This window comes from Chiloscyllium punctatum, chromosome 8 (assembly GCF_047496795.1).
Source record: "Chiloscyllium punctatum isolate Juve2018m chromosome 8, sChiPun1.3, whole genome shotgun sequence".
NCBI classification, from domain to species: domain Eukaryota; kingdom Metazoa; phylum Chordata; class Chondrichthyes; order Orectolobiformes; family Hemiscylliidae; genus Chiloscyllium; species Chiloscyllium punctatum.
The window spans coordinates 60,822,876-60,845,374 of NC_092746.1; the positions used below are offsets into that span (position 1 = coordinate 60,822,876).

The window sequence follows — 22,499 nt, forward strand, 5'->3', positions numbered from 1 at the left end:
CTGTACATACCTCTGCTCCACAAGTAGAACTCAGTGTAACTACAACTGATGCCATAATGATTGGTTACTCTTATTTCAGTAGTTGTACTTAGACTAGATTATTTTGTAGGAATAAGAGCAGTGGATCACACCACAAACAGAAAAATGCAGAATCGCCCAGGAATTTGTGAAAAGAGAAAAAAAACCTAAATGGTGTGATCAACTATTAATGTACCAGCAAAGGGGTAGGAACAAATTTTGATGATAAAGGTAACAACACTGCCACTCTGTTATATTTTTTGCATTCTTTATAGCACTTTCAATATAAAGATGCTTCAAATTGCTTCACAGGAGCATGTTAAAACAAACATAAACATGATGTAGAGCAATACGATTGATTAGTCTGTTCTCACCATTACATTTCAATAAATATTCTGTGAAAAACCATCCTATTTAATGAAAGAAGAAGCCAATAAATCCTCTTAATGAGGCAAGATATCAAACTGCATCCCTGTGGCACAATTTATGTTTGGTTATATCCCTAATCAAAATCATACTTGAATTATATCTAGATTTCTGTATCTTCCATTGCTAAGAGAGATCCTTGCCTATCTAATATACTCAAACTAACAAATTAATAAGAAGTTCAGAATATCAGAACAAAATCACAAAGCCCTTCAATAAAAATTCAGCTTGCATTCTACAGAGCCATCTAACATTATTGATTCTTGATGCATTCTCCTTCATACTTCATGAATACCCATCTGTTAAAGTAAATCCTTATAGATATTTTTAATTAACCTGCTCAGATATGTTATGCACCACTAGAGCAGATGGGACTTAGAATTGGACCTCCTGGTTCAGAGCTAAGTACACCACCACTGCACTGCAACAGCTCTGATTAATCCATATATTTGCTGTTCTTTAGAACAGCTCCAAATACATTTTCGGATAAGAACTACTATTGCCCTGCTTGAGGGACACTTCCACTCTAAAAGGTTGCACTTACATGTGATGGTTTCCAAAAGAATCCGATTTTTTGATAGATGCAGAGATTAGTTATGTAAAATAGCACAATATCAGCAGACCACAACATCTTGTGCTTGCACATGCAGTATAAATTATGTGAAGGTCTACGTTTGCTCCTTGGTGTGTCATCAAATGATGAGACTAATGTGAAGAGGAGATCGAAGATAGTATCTCAATGGAAAAAGAAAAAATGGAGAGACTAAAGGCTATTGGTATGCATAGTAGATACAAGCTGTAAAGACAGAATATGCATATAACAGTGTACTGTAATATGTAACTTTGACTGGAAACTATAACAATAGAGTCAATCAGCAATCAGAGTACAACATTTCTGCTATTATTGAAGATTATATCCATTTAGGAGCGTTAAACCACAACCAGGCAAGCATATGATTGCACCATCTAAAGGCATCTTATTTCACTAATCATTACTGAATCCTATGCTATACCAAAATCAAATAATACTTTCAGATATATGGTTAATGTATGACTAGCAGGACGAAAGTCAATGGATAATTTCCTACATTCAAAATGACAGAATTGTCTCCTCTATGCATGGTTACAATCTATGTTTTCAGAATCTATCCATGCAATGTAGGCAAACATGCTCTCTGTCAACATCTTTACTAGAACTTGATTCATCCAGAATAGTGATGGAACACAATCACATTCTGAAATTGTAGATTAATTAGAAAGCTTTAGATAACTACAAATTTTAAATAGAGTATAGAAACACAGCTCGCAACAATTTTTCTTACTTGTTTATTTACTTTGTATCTGACCTTATGAACTTGACTATAACAAATCAGGCATGCATAAAATATCTTACCCAGCAATGAGTGTGAAGTTGCACCAGTCACTGGAGTTCATTGTGTTTAGTTGGCTTGCAAAATCATACCCACACCAGTGCACTATTTCCAGCATAAGAGTCTCATTACAGATTTGTTTTGCTTCCCTCTCTGTCTGGTTTGGTTCTGACTGATTATGCAGGTTTGTATTGTTCTTTGCTGGAAATGTGAATAAGAACATTAATTTAGGACATAAATATTTTTAAAATCTGAATTCTTTTCAATTTTTTGCTTGACACCACCATCCTATTTCACAATTTTCAAATGTACAATTACTACAAATTATCTATCTGGCAATATAAATGCTACAAATTCATCATTATAAAATTAAACCATTTTAGGTTTACTTTCCTTTAAATTCCAGTTAGATACGCCAAGGATATTGTATGGTGCTTAATAAGTAACATTACATTTTAAAAACTTTGCTTTCCATTTTGAAACATAGTTGCATTGTTAATGCCATCTTCTTTTCCATGGCAATTAAGGGTGAACAATAAACACCCAAACAATGCCACTCACATTCCATGAACAAATAAGAAAAAATTGAATAATTCATAATTTGCAAATATCTAATTGAAGGCACAAACATTTCAAAGGAAACATTTAGTCATTCTTAACACGGTTTGCATCTGGATAGTTACCTCAGTTCTGCACTGACTATCTGAACAAAGGCTATATTTTGTTCTGTGTCAAAAGTCATTAAAACTATTTTACTGCACGATCAGTGTTGGGCTTTCTAGTTAACTTTACAAATAGAGGAACAGATGCCTCTGGACATGAGTTTAAATCCATTGTGTGGGTGGTGGAATCTTCTTATCTAGATGTTAAGTCACAACTTTCTAACTTTCAGTCTTGACCTTGAACTGCTAAGACAATTCTTGTTAATAGGCTTAGATTGAGCTATTGCATATGTTATATCAAGATTTTACATAAGAAATATACACATACTAAATAAATAGTATTTATGTATATGCTGTTTAACACTAAGTTATACACAACAACCAGACACCAGCACTGAATCAAACAGGATGAGCAAAGTATGATGAAAATAAAAAAAAGACACTGTCCACCAGATGTGGGCAAGTTCAATATCAATCCACTGAGCTTCTCTTACCTGACAGGCTAGATATCAGCAAACTATTCCCTAGAAAATATAGAAAAATTGAACAGATCACATATCACATATATATTACCCATATTGATTTGCCTTTTCTAAAATAAATAAATCAGTTAAAAAGAAGAATAGATTACTCAGTCTGATTCCAATTGAAACACATATAATAATTAAGGTAGGTTGTTGAAGAAATCAGATGCTCATTTCTTTAACTGTGAGTCCCTCCTTTCAGACTGTGACTACTGGAATGCCATAAGGATTGGTGCTGGGTCCACTGCTTTTCATCATTTATATAAATGAGTTGGATGTGAACATAGGAGGTACAGTCAGTAAGTTTGCAGATGATGCCAAAATTGGAGATGTTGTGAACAGTGAAGGTTACCTTAGGGTACAATGGCATCTTGATCAGGTAGGCCAATAGGCCGAGGAGTGGAACATGGAGTTTAATTTAGATAAATGTGAGATGCTGCATTTTGGAAAGGCAAATCAGGGCAGGATTTCTACACTAGATAATAAGGTCCTGGGAGTATTGCTGAACAAAGAGACCTTGGAGTGTAGGTTCATATTTCATTGAAAGTGGAGTCACAGGTACCTTTGAATATAAGAGTTGGGAGGTCATGTTGTGACTGTACATGATATTGGTTAGACCACTTACGGAATATTACATGCAGTTCTGGTCTCCCTCCTCTAGTAAAGATGTTGTGAAACTTCAAAGGGTTCAGAAAAGATTTACAAGGATGTTGCCAGGGTTGGTGTGTTTCAGCTATAGGGAGAGGCTGAGGGGTGACCTTATCGAGGTTTATAACATCATGAGGGGTATGGATAGGCATGGGCTTTTGCGTGGGGTTGGGGAGTCCAGAATTAAAGGGCAGAGGGGAAAATTTTAAAAGGCACCTGAGGGGCAGCTTTTTTGCACAGAGGATGGTGCATGGATGGAATAAGCTGCCAGAGGAAGTAGTGGAGGCTGGTACAATTACAACATTTAAAAGGCATCTGGATGAGTATATGAATAGGAAGGGTTTGGAGGGATATGGGGCGGTGCTGGCAAATGGGACTAGATTACGTTAGGATATCTGGTTGGCATGGATGAGTCGGACCGAAGGGTCTGTTTCCGTGCTGTACATCCCGATAACTCTACACAGTCATCATGCTCATCGCCACGATCCCAGGGCAAGGAGAAAATGATTTTTTTTTATTTAGAGGAGACGCGCAGAAAAACGAAGCCGGAAAAGTTGCAAATGAAATTGAACTAAGACGGGCTGACGAAAAATATCATGAGGGAAGAAAGGATGGATAAAGGTAAACATGACTTGAAAAGATAACGTCTGTCAAACCCACTTAAAAAGTTAGGGACATTAATCAAGCGGTTAACCTTAGTTTAAGTGAGAAATTATAAAAGGAATGACGCACGCACCGCTACATAAAATTTTAGTATGTGCTCCACGCTGTGGTCGGAGTGAGGTTCTGGGGTTGGTAATAGTTGACCGGAGGTACCCCAATAAATCTGAGTGATTTGCGGGAGTGCGCTCTCAGGAGGTTGGAAATGTCAGGTCACTGTGTCAATTCGCCACTTACCCCAAACAGCGAGAGCCAAGAGCTGAACAAGAAGCAAGGCATCTTTCTCCATCACGATGCCTCTGCTCCAGCAGAGTGCTGCATTGAAAGCTGCAGCCGGGAGCTGGGGCTTGGGGGACGGGGGGTTCCAGCGGTCACTGGTCCCCGCAGCTCGCTGCGGGACGGATCGCGGACAGCTCCGGCCAACTTGCCGCTCGCCGGCTTCAGGCTGGTTTCCAGTCTCTCTGCTGGGAGGGATGGTGAGCTGCTGTCCCCGCTCTGACAGGCGTCCGGAGGAAAGGAGCGGACTCCGAACAGGCGACCCCCTGCGATGTCTGAGCTTCCTTCCCCTCCGCGCTTCTCTCTTCTCCAATCGATCGGGCTGCCTCGGGATCACATGGGCGTCAAAACAAGCAGCGGTGCAGCCCCTTCACTCTCACATACACTCACATTCACACTCAGTCTGCGCCCTACTACTCCTTCAGCACCGCTACTGTGTTCTGACATGGGAATTAAAGTCCACAGAATACTACAAGGAACAGTTCCCATCAACTGGAACAATATGTTTACCATAAAAAACAATATCGTTCCTTCATGAGGAAGCAACCGCGAACGGTATAGCGGATGGTAATAGAAAGGAAGTTGCTCCTGTTTTGTTCAGGCTAAATCCCAGGTTCTTTTCGATTTAAACTGGTGTTTATTGGCTGGGATGTCCATACTGAGTACACAGCAACAATGATTGTTCTGAGGTTTTGGCCAAATGAACCAGTTAATATCCGGCCCGCATCTTTCCAAACTGGATCAAGTTGCGAAAGTCTTCAAGAGCAGACGCAATCCACTGTCCACATCCTGGGCAGAATTTGGTGTCAAACTTGAATGCTGAGCAAAAAAAAGGCTCAATATTGTTAACGTAAACCTGTTTCTTTACCGGTGACAACTTGAAAGCAATGTTTTTGATAGGGTTAGGGTTTCACTGTATGTTATGGTGAGACAAAACAAACCATCACCATTTGAAATTAGAAACACTACACTGTGCCACAAGAGGCAACTTGGAAACAAGAGGTGTGATTTCAATCCATTTAACGTGGCAGCAGTTAGACAGTTGGCAGTCATTCTTTCTAAATACGGATCATTTTCCTTAATATTTAGGATCCCTACATTGTGGAAACAGGCACTTCGGCTCCAAACAGTATACCACCCAAACCCATTCATTTATATTTGCCCCTGACTAATGCACCTAACCTACACACCCCTGAACACTGTGAAATTTAGCATGGCCAATTCACCCAACTTGCAAATCTTTGGATTGTGGGAGGAAATCAGTGCACCCAGAAGAAACCCACACAGAGACAGGGAGAATGTGTAAATTCCAACTTTGTGTACCCGTAACCAAAACATATTTTATTAATCTATTCCTGAGCCTTGTTCTAGAGTCAATTTAGTTTCTTAAGGCTTAGAAAATACCTTCCAAAGAACATTAGAAAAATGGGACATAGGTAAGACCTCATCTCCAATACTCCAAATTTTGTCCAAACTCCATCTACAAGTTTGCTGATGACAGCACTACTGTGGTCCAGATATCAAACAATGATTAAACAGAATACAGGAAAGACATAGAGTGTTTGGTGGCATGGTGTAAAGATAACAAGCCCTCCCTCAAATGTCAGCAAAACTAAAGAGCTGATCATTGACTTCAGGAAGCAAGGGCAGGGCATGCCAGTTTCTATATCAATGGAGCTGAGATGAAAATGGTCAAGAGCGTCAAGTTCCTAAGAGTGACAATCACGAACAATCTGCCCTGGATTACCCACATTGATGCGACAGTCAAGAAGGCACAACAACACATCTTCCTCAGAAGGCTAAGGAAATATGACATGTCCATAAGGATTCTCACCAACTTTTACAGATGCACCACATTCTATCTGGATGCATCATGGCTTGGCACAGTAACTATTCTGCCCAGGACCGTAAGACACTACTGAGAGTCATGAACACAGCCCACTACATCATGCAAGCCAACCTTCAATTGATTGATTCCTTCTATACTTCTCGCTGCCTCAGAAAGGCACACAACATCGTCAAAAACCCCTTCTATCCTGGTTATAATCTCTTCCAATCTCTTTGGCCAGGCAGAAAATAAAAAATATTAAACTCATAAGTTCAAGAACAGCTTCTTCCCTGCTGTTATTAGACTTCTGAATGGTCCTTTCAAGTTTTGAATCTAATGTTGATCTTGCTTTTTTGTGCACCTTCTTTACAGCCGTTTCTTTGTATTGCTCTCTCTGTTCTTTCAACCTATGCACCTTGTATGGTATGATCTGCCTGTCTTGCAAACAAAACAAAACTTTTCATTGTACCTAGGTATAAGTGACAATAATAAATCAAATCAAATCAAATACTATATGCAGTTTTGGTCTGTTATTTAAGGAAGGATGAAAATGAATTTAAAGCAGTTCAAAGGAGGTTTATTCAATTGGTACCAGGAATGAATGAGTTGTCTTACGAGGACAGGTTGGACAGGCTGGCCATGTTTTCACTGGAGTTTAGAAAATGAGGGGTGATTTGATTCAAGTGTATAAAATCTTGTATGGTCTTGACAAAGGAGTTGTGATCTCTTGTGGCTTAGTTCAAATCTAGAAGGAAGTATTGTGAAATTTGTGGTAAAACTTTTAGAACAAAGTTGAGGGGACTTTTTTTTCTCAGAGGGTTGTGTAACTTTGGAACTCTGCCTCAAAAGGCAGTGGTGGAGAGATCACTGAATATTTACAAGTTAGAGGTAGATAAATTCTTGTCGGCAATAGAATAAATGCCTATCAGGGTAGACAGGAATGTGGCATTTGTAATATAAAGAGATAAATATGTTCTCACTATATGACCTACTTCTGCTCAAAGTTTGTGAGAAGATCTGTAGCTTGGGTGCTCATTGTTGTGGTTCTGTTCGCCGAGCTGGGAATTTGTGTTGCAGACGTTTCGTCCCCTGTCTAGGTGACATCCTCAGTGCTTGGGAGCCTCCATTGAAGCACTTCTGTGATGTTTCTTCCGGCATTTATAGTGGTTTGTCTCTGCCGCTTCCGGTTGTCAGTTCCAGCTGTCCATTGCAGTGGTCGGTATATTGGGTCCAGGTCGATGTGCTTATTGATTGAATCTGTGGATGAGTGCCATGCATCTAGGAATTCACTAGAGAGGAAGAAAAGGACAATCAACTCCCATTCCTAGACGTGATGGTACAGAGAACACCTAACGGAGAATTCACCACAAAGGTACACAGGAAAGCCACACACACAGACCAATTCTTGAACTACGAAAGCAACCACCCCAACACACACAAAAGAAGTTGCATCAAGACACTGTTCAAAAGGGCTACAACACACTGCAGTACACCAGAACTGTAAAAAGAGGAAGAAGAACACCTATACAATTATTCGCCAAAAACGGATACCCGCGCAATTTCATCAACAGATGGCTAAGAGAAAGACAACGCAACGAGGACATGCCGCAACCCAAAGGACTAGCCACACTACCATACATCAAGAGCATTTCCAAACTGACAGCCAGACTACTGCGACCACTAGGACTCATAACAGCATACAAACCAACAGCCACTCTCAGACAACAACTCACCAGAACGAAGGACCCGATACCCAGCATGAGCAAAACCAATGTAGTGTACAAAATCCCATGCAAGGACTGCACAAAACACTACATAGGACAAACAGGAAGACAGCTAACGATCCACATCCATGAACACCAACTAGCCACGAAACGACAAGACTAGCTATCCTTAGTAGCCACACACGCAGATGACAAGCAACATGAGTTTGACTGGGACAACACTACTATTATAGGACAAGCCAAACAGAGAACAGCCAGGGAATTCCTGGAGGCATGGCACTCATCCACAGATTCAATCCACAAGCACATCGAACTGGACTCAATATACCGACCACTGCAATGAACAGCTGGAACTGACAACTGGAAGCAGCAGAGACAAACCACTATAAATGCCAGAGGAAACATCACAGAAGTGCTTCACAGGAGGCTCCTAAGCACTGAGGATGTCACCTAGATAGGGGACGAAACATCTGCAACACAAATTCCCAACTCGGCGAATAGAACCACAATGACCTACTTCTGCTCCCGGTTCATATGTTTGTATCCTGAGACAGATAAGCTTTTGTGTGTTATCTGTAGATTTAGTTAACCTGGAACAGTTTACTGGCCTGGTTTTAGCTTGAGGATCACCTTATGCATCAAGTTTAGCTGACCAGGAATATTTTCCACTCTTCCAACCTTCCATAGACATGGAGAAAGGATGTTATCATAATATTCAGATTGATAATAATGATCACATTATGAATGCACATTTCATGGTAATAAGTCCTGGAGTACTGCTCCTCAGATGCTGTCTGAATTCCTGTGCTTTTCCAGCACCACTAATCCAGAATCTGGTTTCCAGCATCTGCAGTCATTGTTTTTACCTACAAATTGAGAGCTTCTAGCCATGATATTATAGAATGGCAAGTCAGGCCTGAGGTTCTGAATGGCCTACCCTTGCCCTTACTTCTTATATTCTTTTAACACAACAGTCACCTTAGAAAGAATTGAAGGAGAAAACTGTTTACTTTCTGAGGCAACTGTGCAGATTTCTGTCTCATCATCAGCTTATTACAAATTAATATACTGCATTAAAAACAACTGATCATGATATAAATGTAAACTACTAATACTATGATATAACAAGGTCATTAATGTTATGTAGGTATAAATAATGATTGCAGATGCTGGAAACCAGATCCTGGATTAGAGTTGCTAAAAGAGCACAGCAGTTCAGGCAGCATCCGAGGAGCAGTAAAATCGACGTTTCGGGCAAAAGCCCTCCATCAGGAATACCCTGATATTCCTGATGAAGGGCTTTTGCCCGAAACATCGATTTTACTGCTTCTTGGATGCTGCCTGAACTGCTGTGCTCTTCCAGCACCACTAATCTATTAACATTATGGATTTTGTGTAAAGCTGTTTAATTGACCAGTAGTCCAATCATCTCATAGTCATAGAGTCAGAGAGATGTAGTCATAAAGACCCTTCGGTCCAACCTGTCCATGCCGACCAAATATCCCAAGTTAATATAGTCCCACCTGCCAGCACCCAGCCCATATCCCTCCAAACCTTTCCTATTCATGTACACATCCAAATGCCTCTTAAAAGTTGCAATTGTACCAGCCTCCACCACTTCCTCTGGCAGCTCATTCCATACTTGTACCACCCTCTGTGTGAAAAAGCTGCCCCTTAGGTCCCTTTTAAAATTTTCCCCTCTGCCCTCTAGTTCTGGACTCCCCAACCCCAGGCAAAAGCCCATGCCTATCCATGCCCAACACCACCCTCTGTCTTCTACCTTTGAGCCGGTTCTGTATCCAAATGGCTAGTTCTCCATGTATTCCATGAGATCTAACCTTACTAATCAGTCTCCCATGGGGAACCTTGTAGAACGCCTTACTGAAGTCCATATAGATCACATCTACTGCTCTGCCCTCATCAATCTTCTTTGTTACTTCTTCAAAAAACTCAATCAAGTTTGTGAGACATGATTTCCCACGCACAAAACAGCCCATGTTGGCTTTTCCTAATCAGTCCTTGCCTTTCCAAATACATGTACACCCTGTCCCTCAGGATTCCCTCCAACAACTTGCTCACCACTAACGTCAGGCTCACTGGTCTATAGTTCCCTGGCTTGTCCTTACCACCCTTCTTAAACAGTGGCACCACGTTAGCTAACCTCCAGTCTTCCGGCACCTCATCTGTGACTATCGATGATAAAAATATCTCAGCAAGAGGTCTAACAATCACTTCTCTAGCTTCCCACAGAGTTCTAGGTTGCACCTGATCAGGCCCTTGGGATTTATCCACCTTTACACATTTCAAGACATCCAGCACTTCCTCCTCTGTAATATGGACATTTTGGAAGGTGTCACCACCTATTTCCCTACAGTCTATATCTTCCATATCCTTTTCCACAGTAAATACTGATGCAAAATATTCGTTTAGTATCTCCCCCATTTTCTGCGGCTCCACACAAAGGCCACCTTGCTGATCTTTGAGGGGCATTATTCTCTCCTTAGTTACCCTTTTGTCCTTAATATATTTGTAAAAACCCTTTGGATTCTCCTTAATTCTATTTGCCAAAGCTATCTCATGTCCCATTTTGCCCTCTTGATTTCCCTCTTAAGTTTATACTCCTACTTCCTTTATACTCTTCTAAGGATTCACTCGATATATCCTGTCTGTACCTTATATATGCTTCCTTCTTTTTCTTAACCAAACCCTCAATTTCTTTAGTCATCCAGCATTCCCTATAGCTACCAGCCTCTCCATTCACCCTAACACGAATATACTTTCTCTGGATTCTCGTTATCCCATTTCTGAAAGCTTCCCATTTTCCAGCCGTCCCTTTACCTGTGAACATCTGCCCCCAATCAGCTTTCGAAAGTTATAGAGTCATAGTCATAGAGATGTACAGCACGGAAACAGACCCTTCAGTCCAACCCGTCCATGCCGACCAGATATCCCAACCCAATTGAGTCCCATCTGCCAGCACCCGGCCCACATCCCTCCAAATTCTTCCTATTCATATACCCATCCGTATGCCTCTTATTTAGAACTTCAACTTTTATATCTGGTCTATCCTTTTCCATCATTTCCCAGACCATCCATAACCTCATCACCTCAGGGGATCTCCCATCCACTGCCTCCAACCTCATGGTCCCATAACCCCGCACCGCCCGTTTCTACCTCCTGCCTAAAATCCACAAACCTGACTGCACCGGCTGACCCATTGTCTCAGCCTGCTCCTGCCCCACTGAACTCATCTCTGCATACCTTGACACGGTCCTATCCCCATTAGTCCAAGAACTCCCCACCTACGTTCGGGACACCACCCATGCCCTCCACCTCCTCCATGATTTTCGCTTCCCCGGCCCCCAACGCCTTATCTTCACCATGGACATCCAGTCCCTGTTCACCTCCATACCCCATCACGAAGGCCTCAAAGCTGTCCACTTTTTCCTTTCCTGCCAAACCAACCAGTACCCTTCCACTGACACCCTCCTTCGACTGACTGAACTGGTCCTCACTCTGAACAACTCTTTCCAATCCTCCCACTTCCTCCAAACCAAAGGAGTAGCCATGGGCACCCGTATGGGCCCCAGCTATGCCTGCCTCTTCATCGAATATGTGGAACAGTCCATCTTCCGCAGCTACACTGGCTCCATCCCCCACCATTTCCTCCGCTACATCGATGACTGTATCAGCGCTACCTCGTGCTCCCACAAGGAGGTTGAACAGTTCATTCACTTTACAAACACCTTCCACCCCGACCTCAAATTTACCTGGACCGTCTCAGACTCCTCCCTCCCCTTCCTAAACCTTTCCATTTCTATCTCGGACAACCGACTCAACACGGACGTTTATTATAAACCGACCGACTCCCACAGCTACCTAGATTACACCTCCTCCCATCCTGCCCCCTGTAAAAATGCCATCCCATATTCCTAATTCCTTCATCTCCACCACATCTGCTCCCAGGAGGATCAATTCCAATACCGAACAACCCAGATGCCCTCCTTCTTCAAAGACCGCAATTTTCCCTCAGACGTGGTTGACAATGCTATCCGCCACATCTCCTCTACCTCCCGCTCCTCCGCCCTTGAACCCCGCCCCTCCAATCACCACCAGGACAGAACCCCACTGGTCCTCACCCACCAAACTCCAGATGCATCGTATCATCCTTCGTCATTTCTGCCACCTCCAAACAGACCCCACCACCAAGGATATATTTCCCTCCCCTCCCCTATCAGCATTCCGGAAAGACCACTCCCTCCGTGACTCCCTCGTCAGATCCACACCCTCCACCAACCCAACCTCTACTCCCAGCATCTCCCCCTGCAACCGCAAGAAATGCAAAACTTGCGCCCACACCTCCCCCCTTACTTCCCTCCAAGGCCCCAAGGGATCCTTCCATATCCATCACAAATTCACCTGCACCTCCACACACATCATTTACTGCATCCGCTGCACCCAATGTGGCCTCCTATTCATTGGGGAGACAGGTCGCCTACTTACGGCACATTTCAGAGAACACTTCTGGGACACCCGCACCAACCAACCCAACCGCCCCGTGGCTGAACACTTTAACTCCCCCTCCCACACCACCAAGAACATGCAGGTCCTTGGCCTCCTCCATCGCCAGACCATGGCAACACGACGCCTGGAGGAAGAGCGCCTCATCTTCCGCTTAGGAACCCTCCAACCCCAAGGGATGAATGCAGATTTCTCCACCTTCCTCATTTCCCCTCTCCCCACCTTTTCTCAGTCCCAACCCTTGGACTCAGCACCGCCTTCTTGACCTGCAATCCTCTTCCCGACCTCTCCGCCCTCAACCCTTCTCCGGCCTATCACTCTCACCTTAACCTCTTTCCACCTATCGCATTCCCAACGCCCCTCCCCCAAGTCCATCCTCCCTACCTTTTATCTTAGCCTGCTTGGCACACCCTCCTCGTTCCTGAAGAAGGGTTTATGCCCGAAATGTCGATTCTCCTGCTCCTTTGATGCTGCCTCACCTGCTGCGCTTTTCCAGCAACACGTTTTTCAGCTCTGATCTCCAGCATCTGCAGTCCTCACTTTCTCCTTTTATCCTTTTCCATCACTATTTTAAATCTAATAGAATTATGGTCGCTGGCTCCAAAGTGCTCCCCCATTGACACCTCAGTCACCTGCCCTGCCTTATTTCCCAAGAGTAGGTCAAGTTTTGCACCTTCTCCAGTAGGTACATCCACATACTGAATCAGAAAATTTTCTTGTACATGCTTAACAAATTCCTCTCCATTTAAACTTTTAACACTATGGCAGTCCCAGTCTATGTTTGGAAAGTTAAAATCCTCTATGATAACCACCGTATTATTCTTACAGATAACTGAGATCTCCTTACAAATTTGTTTCTGAATTTCCCTCTGACTATTAGGGGGTCTATAATACAATCCCAATAAGGTGATCATCCCTTTCTTATTTCTCAGTTCCACCCAATAACTTCCCTGGATGTATTTCCAGGAATCTCATTTCTCAGCACAGCTGTAATGCTGTCCCTTGTCAAAAATGCCAATCCCCCTCCTCTCTTGCCTCCCTTTCTATCCTTCCTGTAGCATTTGTATCATGGAACATTAAGCTGCCAATCCTGCCCATCCCTGAGCCATGTTTCTGTGATTGCTATGATATCCCAGTCCCATGTTCCTAACCATGCCCTGAGTTCATCTGCCTTCCCTGTTAGGCCCCTTGCATTGAAATAAATGCAGTTTAATTTATTAGTCCTAACTTGTCCCTGCCTGCTCTGACTGTTTGACTCGCTTCTGTTCTTAACTGTACCAGTCTCAGATTGATCTCTTTCCTCACTATCTCCCTGGGTCCCACCCCATCACCTTACTAGTTTAAATCCTCCCAAGCAGCTCTAGCAAATTTCCTTGCCAGTATATTAGTCCCCTTCCAATTTAGGTGCAATCCGTCTTTTACAGGACACTTCTACCCCAAAAGAGATTCCAATGATCCAACATTGTGAATCCTTCTCCCATACACCAGCTCCTCAGCCATGCATCCATCTGCTCTATCCTCCTATTCCTACCCTCACTAGCTCATAGAACCGGGAGTAATCCAGGTATTATTACTCTCGAGGACTTCCTTTTTAAATTCCTGCCTAACTCTCTGTAATCTCCCTTCAGAATCTCAACCTTTTCCCTTCCTATGTCATTGGTTCCAATGTGGACAATGACCTCTTGCTGGCCCCTCTCTTAATCCATCTATGTGACTGCATCTGAGACTTCTCCCCTTCCTATAACTGCCATCCATCACATACTGTTGCTGTTGCGAATTACTAATTGCTTCTAACTGTCTCTCCAACCAATCCATTCGATCTGAAAAGATTCACAACCAACAGCATTTATGGCAGATACAATCTGCAGTAACCCTTAAACTCTCTTTAAACTCCCACATCTGACAAGAAGTACATATCACTCTACTCAAGGCCATTTTTGCTCCTTCAGAATCTACAGACCCAGAAATTAACACTGTCTTATTCCTCTACAAACACTTCCCCAGGTTAAATTAATAGTTATGGCTTATAGTTAAGTTTAATCAAGAGACATATCTCCAAAAACATACAATCAAGAAAGAACCCACTTGACTCAGTACTGCAGACTTTCGGTAGGCCACACTTAAAACAACAAATAACTTATCTGATTCTGCCCTTAGAACTTCGCCCAACAGTTCCTCCAAGATCAGTTGTGAATTTCACTGTTTGTTAATTTTCCCAGATGCACTTCAATGTCCAGTGATACATGAATTCAAACAGCAAAGACAGTGTCAGTTTCTTTCTCTCTCTCCTGCAGTGACCTCACCATGTGCTTCCTTTGTCTGTTTTTCTCCCTTTTAAACAGTTTCATTTATTAGGATTAACTAGTGATCTGCATACATAAATGGAACAAGTTGTTTGAATTTAAAACTGCTCCCTGTTTTGAAATATGGAGATAACTTGAAACACATTCCTCTGATTTATACAGAAGAATCCTGATTTAGACGTCTTTCCAATGAGCACAAGTTAGAATTCAGTTCCAGAAAGAGCCATGACACAATATTCTATTACTCTGGCAACAATTCGAATTAAATTCACCAGGGAATGATTTGTTCTGGGTACATATATATGGCTTGCATTTATTGACTTTCTTAAGTTATAGAATCATAGTAGTGTGGAAGCAGGCCACTCAGCCCACAGCACCCTACCAAAGGTACTCACCCGTTTAAATCCAAATCTATTATTAAAATTTACATCCCACAACCATGGTGGCTTGGTGGTTGGCACTGCTACCTCACAGCGCCAGGGACCCGAGTTCAATTCCACCTCGGGTGACAGACTGTGTGGAGCTTGCTCTGGTTTCCACCTACAGTCCAACAATGTGCAGGTTAAGTGAATTGGCCATGGTAAATTGACCATAGTGTAGGTTATTAGTTAGGGGTAAATATAGGGTAGGGGAATGGGGCTGGGTGAGTTACTCTTCAGAGGGTCAGTGTGTACTTGTTGAGCTGAAGGGCCTGTTTCCACAATGTAGGGATTCTAATTCTTTGTGGGGCGGCATGGTGGCTCAGTGGTTAGCACTGCTGCCTCACAGCACCAGGGACCTGGGTTCGATTCCTGCTTCGGGTGGCTGTCTGTGTGGAGTTTGCACATTCTCCCATGTCTGCGTGGGTTTCCTCCCACAATCCATTATGTGCAAGTTAGGTGAATTGGTCATGCTAAATTGCTCATAGTATTAGGTGCATTAGTCAGAGGTAACTATAGGATGGGTTACTCTTCGGCAGGGTGTCGGTGTGGACTTGTTGGGCCAAAGGCCCTGTTTCCATACTGGATGTAATAAAAAAAACCACAGTAATAAGATTTGAACTCAACCTGGAGCATTAGCCCAGTATTTGAATTAGTAGCCCAGTATAATTACCATTGTGCTACCATTCATGTATGCCCAAACATGGGAATTGGAAGAGTACATTGCCACAGTAGAAAGGCTCTTGGAAACTTTACAACTGAGTCACATTGTTTAGGTAATGTACAGGAAGCTTTACTGCATATTCCTCATGTCTCACAGGCTTAAGGCCGTAAAGCAGTACTAGATCCCGTGAAGTAAAAAGAAATCGCCTAAGTTTCGTCACTTTGAAGGATTCAATTTTTAAATCTATGCAGTATGTTAAAACCAAAATATTGCTGAAGCTGAAAATCTGAAATAAAAACAAAATGTGCTGAAAATGCTTTCTATTTTCTTTCAATTCTAAAGCAGATTCATGTAAAACTCTGTTTCTAGCTAGAGAGATGCTCTTAGAGCTGCTAAGTCTTTCTGTTAGTTTTTGTTTTCATTTCGAAATGGTTCTGTATAAGGAGTTATTGCGCATAATTTTCTACTTTATGTGGGAAGGAAATTGTATAACAGGGGACTTCCATCACAGATTACATTACAGAAGAGTGTTAAGGATTTTCTGCATATAATACTATAGTGTAGATTCACTTCTTTTTCTATTTTAAATTTAAAACATATTTTCTTTAAAATTTCAACTTTATTTTGAAATGAGGTAAAAACTGGTGGAACTTTGAAACAAAAGCAGAAAATTATGAGAAAGAAAATCAGCAAACTTGGCAGTAATTATGGTAAGGAGCCAGATAAGTGTAATAATAAAGGTGACTTTGATGAATAAGGGTGATTCTGATGAAAGATGGACTCTCCCTCTCCACTTAGTGTCTGCCATTCTATCTGTTTCTATTTTTATTACAGTTAGTAATTAAATTTTAATTGAATAGAGTAGGCTTTGGTGCAGGATTAGAATACATTGAAACAAAAACAAAAATTGCTGGAAAAGCTCAGCAAGTCTGGCAGCATCTCTGGAGAGAAATCAGACTTAACTTTTCAGCTCCAGGGATCACTCTTTGGTTCTGAAGAAATGAAGAAGGATCACTGGACCCAAAAAGTTATCTCTGGTTTCTCTCCACAGATGCTGCCAGACTTGCTGAGCTTGTCCAGCAACTTCTGCTTTTGTTTCTAATTTCAGCTTTTATTTCAAATACTTTGAATTATGTCATAATTGTACTGACAGATCAAGAGTTGTCAGATACACAGGGGAAATGTGAGGATGCTGCTTACATTTTTGTAGGTAAGTTCTTGTAGATATGTAGATGAGATGTTGCATGTTGTTCTCTATGTGTCTGAAGCCTCCATTGGCAGCTATTGAGAGTACCCATTACCAACACCAGGCCACAGCTGTCTGACCTTTATTTTTTGCTTGTGGCTCATAGTTTCATTTTCATTCTGACTCCATAAAAATAGCACAACTATTAATCACATGGTATCTTGACCACATATGTTACCAATTCAATGAAGAAGTAGAGCTATAATTTAGTTCTAAAGCTCAGCTGATTGAACCCTGAGAATTAGTGCTTGTTAAAAATTAAAAACAGTAAATTGAGTCCATTTTCCTTGGCTTTGGTCATACATGCGACCTGAATTATTTAGAAGATTTTTAAGTGAAGACACCAGATTGTCCATTACCAACAGCAGTTAATGCTGAGATGTCCCCTGCTGTGGCACATTGGGACTTATTGGAAGTCCTGATGCATCGTCCTGGTACAACAATTGCCCAGGAAGTATAAACTTCTGATGGGCAGATTTGCTATGGGATTCTATGAAAATGCCTCAAAGTCTTGGTCTGTTGCATGATACATACCTGACACACATTAGTGTAACCATACCTGACAATCCCCACACATATCCAAGTCAATTACCCACTCAACACATCCATTCACTCTCTCACTCATTCACCTAAAACACTTAAAAGTTTTTAAATCTTACCTGAACATGACAACTGATTAGTAAAAAGGGGGAATATCTTCCCTCCTATTCCACTTCCCCTTGGCTTCACTGAAGCTCATAGATTCATAACATTTGCAAAACAGAAGGAAGCCATTGGACTCATTTAAGTAATATCAAACTACTGCTTAAATGTTTCAAGTGTTTTGACTCAACCACCTCTCAGATAATGTATTCCAGACTCCCATCACCCTCTGAGTTAACGAGTTCTGTTCAACTCCCCTATTTGCTTTCTCCCTCTTACATTAATGTATGCTCCCTGCTTACTGACCCCTCTACTAATGGAGAAAGTATCTCTGTAACCATCTTATCTATGGCTCTGATAATCTTATAAACCTCTATAAGAGACCTCTAGACCTTTCCTGCTCCAAGGAACACAATCCCAGCCTATCCAAACAGTCATCATAGCTCAGATCATAACTCAGCAACGTCCTGGTGAATCTCGTCTGAGTCCTCATCAGTGTAAGCACATCTTTCCAATAATGTAAACAGAACTATAGACAGCACTCCAGTTGTGCCCTAACCAGAACTTTGTACAATTCCAGCATAATGTCCCTGCTATTGCATTCTATGTCTTGGTTACTAAACACAAGTCTTCTATATTTTTATCAACCAGCATACCTCTCTGCATTGCGACCTCAAGGATCCATGCAGATGGACACTAAGGTCCCTCTGATCTTTAGTGCTCTCCAGGGTCTCACCATTTATGATGTAATCCCTTGTCTTGTTAACTTAATCTAAACAAATTACCTTACACTTTTCTGGTTTGAATTCCACTTGCCACTGTTCTACACACCTGACTTGGCATTAATACCAACCTGCAGTTTATGCCTACCCTTCTCACTATTTACCATCTTACCAATTTTTGCATCATCTACGAACTTCTTGATCACATCCCTATAGGAAAAGCATTGTTGATGCAACTGGGACTCGAAGACTCAGCTGCAAGGACAGAAAAAGGTTGTAATTGCCTTCACAAACTGCATTGATGCTGATCAGAAGATCTGGGTCATTTGTGCTACATTAAAATTTAACGCATGTAGTTGGTACGCTCTTATTTACTTTGAAGGTAGTATCTGCAAGCTATTCAATATAAATCAAATGAAGTGCATTTATATCGAGTAGTAAGCACAGAGTAGTGAATTTAATCAGGTAGTTCATCAAGAGGATGAGTACATCTAATTTTAGCTCTGTTCTTTTCCCTTCACTGCTTTATGTCTGTGATAAGAGTTGATGGCTATTTTAGTATAGTAATTAACCCATATATTTTAAACAATGTATTGACTGGCCTAAAATTGCGCAGACAGAAATTCATGTGATTACACTTTGGCACATAGGACTAAAAATAGCATAGAGGAAAATATTCCCTTATATTCACAAACCACAAAATCAGAGATTCTCTAACCTTTTTTTTCAAAATAATGCTTTTTCTCAATAATCAGAGACAACTGGCAACTTTCTGATTAAATGTGCATTCTTTGTGCTTTAAATCTTTATTTCAGCTGTAAGAACTGAACTTGTTGTTAAACTGAAGTAAAATAGCTCAGTCTGAGTTGATGCAAAATTGTTATTAGGCCTGAGCTCTGTTTAATAGCTGGAAAAGATTAAATCCCATAAGCAAGCTCAGTAATTTAGTTAAAAATGTCAGACTACAATTTAAATCTGGCAACAAAAATTAACGAGTCAAGTGTGTTGCTTGCCCTTTAGTTTGTTCACACCATAGCTCGCGGTCTAGCACTGACCATGCACCAGTTTCTGAATTGATTGGTGAGTGAGCAGATTAATATTTGAGCTCTGTCAAAAATTATTTAATTCCAAAACATTCCACTTTGTTCAGTCAGAAAACTTTAGAACAGAGACAAAGGATAATGAATTAATTGGAATTACTGTAAGAAGTTTACTAAATGTTTCTGATACAGGAACATTATCTAAATTCTAAAATGTTCTATCTTCCTTGCAGCAATGTCATTTCTGAGAATTAGTTTGGCTTCAGAGTCACGAGCAATTACATGAACAGAAACAACCAAGTAAAGGGAACTGATACAGTCAATCATTGTAATGAAAAAAGTAAGCGATCAATAGGAAATAGGTTGTTGATCGAGTCACTGACACAGCTACAACCATCACCAGAGCACCACAGGATATCCCATTTCCATATATTTCTACTGCTCAGACAAGAAGGTATTTAAGTTCAATATTTAGCTAGTAACAATCAATATTCCGGATTCTTCTTAAAGGTGTATACTCAGATAGTTCTAAAGTTTGTCAACTTTCAGAAAAATGTTTCTTAATGTTAGAGTGCCATCTTGTGATGATTTCGCGCTATGTTTTCAGAAAAACCATTTAAGCCTAATTTTCTAAACTGCAAAAAGAGGTTGAATTTACCCAATTTGTAACTGTTCCAATCTCTGTAGTTCAAGGGTATGCTGAGTCATCTGACATAATCCCCACTTCCTTATTTAATCAGTGTATGAAAAACTTGTTCAGAGAGCTTGTCTCATGTTCAAGTGTTTAAGGAAACAAAATCACAGCAAGGGAATATTTGGAGCTCACCAGCCAAGAGGAAGTTATGGTAAAAATAGATAATTAATTATTTCCAACTGTACAACAGAAGTAACAAGCTACATTTGATACTGAAGACATTGAATGTATCTGGGCTAATGGTTGAATTCAATTCATGCTGTCTATAAATAAATGCAATTTTTTCATTGATTCGTAAATAGATTCACAGTGAATATGACTCAATAATGGAAATATTCCCATGTTCTGTTAACCCAAGGATTCAAACCAATAGGTTGTTTGGATACATGTTCAGAAAGTCAAAATGATTGCCAATTTAATTTAGTGGAGCATGTTTCAAAAAATCAAATACATCAGAGAGAACTTACATCTACTTTATTTTTGACACAAAGTAAATTTGAAACTTAGCATTTATATCCCACATTACTTTTGGGCAGACACATGACTCACCAGCACAGAATCTCATCCCTGTACTTTAAAGCCTCCAAACTGAGTTGCTGAAAAATATAGGCAGGTAAAGTTTGTTTGGTCAACATGAAATACACACTTACTCCTGTGAGGTGAATCCCATTTACCCAAGTTCAAAATAAGCCAAGATGACAGACTCAAGGCTTCAAGAAGTCCTGTTGTGAACAGAGATATTGAAGGAGCAAAATCACAGCCTTATTTATCAACACATTGACTTGTGAGTTACGTAAAGATCTATAGTCATCATTGGTGCTCTTACGGTAAAGTTCCTACCACTGAGCCAGAGGTTCTGAGTTCAAGTCCATCTGCTCAAGAGGTATGTCACAACACATCTGAACAGGTAGATTAAAAATAACTAAATAGTCACCATCAATAGATCCAACACACCTTATTTTATGGCTGAATCAGATTGGCTGATTTATTGTCAAAGGATTTCTAGGATATTGCAGTCCAGTATGGCCAATGATATATTGAATTCCCGAATGTTCATCAAAAAGGTTGCTGTCATTTTAAAGCTAATGTTCGTTCCAAAAAAAATTTCAATTATCCTAAGAAAAATAGTCGTTAGTTTGTCATAAAATATTTATTAAGTTATAGGTAGGCGGTATTGTTATAGATTGGAGCAAACTACATTTTAGTCCACCTGGTAGAGATTTTAAGAGATGAATAAACAATAGTATGTTTATTGTATTTATGCCAACTATGTACAGGTTACAAAGGTACTTCTATCAATGTTGATGGCCACACAAAAAGGCTTCCATGTGTCTATAGTAACTGTGTCAGTGATTATTATTCACATTTTCTTTTACACATTCATCTTTGTATAGTTACATCTGCAGACTACCTCATTTCCCATTGAAAGTCTCCGGCTTCATAGACTTGGTTAGTTTGGAGGCTTTCTAATTCTCCGAAGAACATGTTTTACCCATATTCATAGTCTGTCTTGTACTCTCTTGTACTACCTGGTTCTTCACTTGGATAGGCTTCCTGAAGGTTTGAGGTTTCCTGTCCTTATCAAATTTCAAATTTAACATCTGCTTCATTCCAATTTGTAACTGATGAGTATCTCTAATTGACTGGAATAACATACAAACTGCTTCATCTCATTGTATCTTCTGTTGTACAAATTACATGGATCTTTATTGATTTCTGTCATCCTGAACAACCAACAATTCTCCGCCTTGATTGTGTACCCATACCTTTTAAACTCCCCATAACTTTGGCAAATTCTTAGTATAATATCTTTGATTGTAATTCTTTGTCTTGGATTCCCTGATAATCTTTTGAGTTGTGATATTGAAAATAATTGTTTTGTATTATAGGAAGTTGAATTTTTTAGTTTTATTGTCATCAATAATTCAGAAGATGCTAATTTACATTATGGTAGATCAGTAGTTCAATAGTGTTGTTTGGAAATCTTTTTTAAAAGTAACTTGCTATTTCTGATTCTTCATTCACCTTCTCTATCATAAAACATAGAACAATACAATGCAGAACAGGCCATTCGGCTCTCGACGTTGCGCCAACAATGAACTAATCTAAGCC

At 40.7% G+C, this 22,499-nt stretch overlaps 1 protein-coding gene across 2 annotated transcripts in view; it reads right to left on the bottom strand.

Annotated features, from left to right (window-relative positions):
• Positions 1-5,151, bottom strand: part of LOC140480589 (receptor activity-modifying protein 3-like) — a 49,715-nt gene extending 44,564 nt beyond the window's left edge. For both annotated transcript variants that reach the window (XM_072575644.1, XM_072575645.1), the window contains exons 1-3: positions 4,546-5,151; positions 2,971-3,000; positions 1,838-2,015 (exon numbers count right to left, since the gene is read on the bottom strand). In XM_072575644.1, coding sequence (XP_072431745.1) covers positions 1,838-2,015; positions 2,971-3,000; positions 4,546-4,597 — 260 coding nt within the window. In that variant the 5' untranslated portion in view covers positions 4,598-5,151. The remainder of the gene's footprint in view (positions 1-1,837; positions 2,016-2,970; positions 3,001-4,545) is intronic.
• Positions 5,152-22,499: the final 17,348 nt, after the last annotated feature.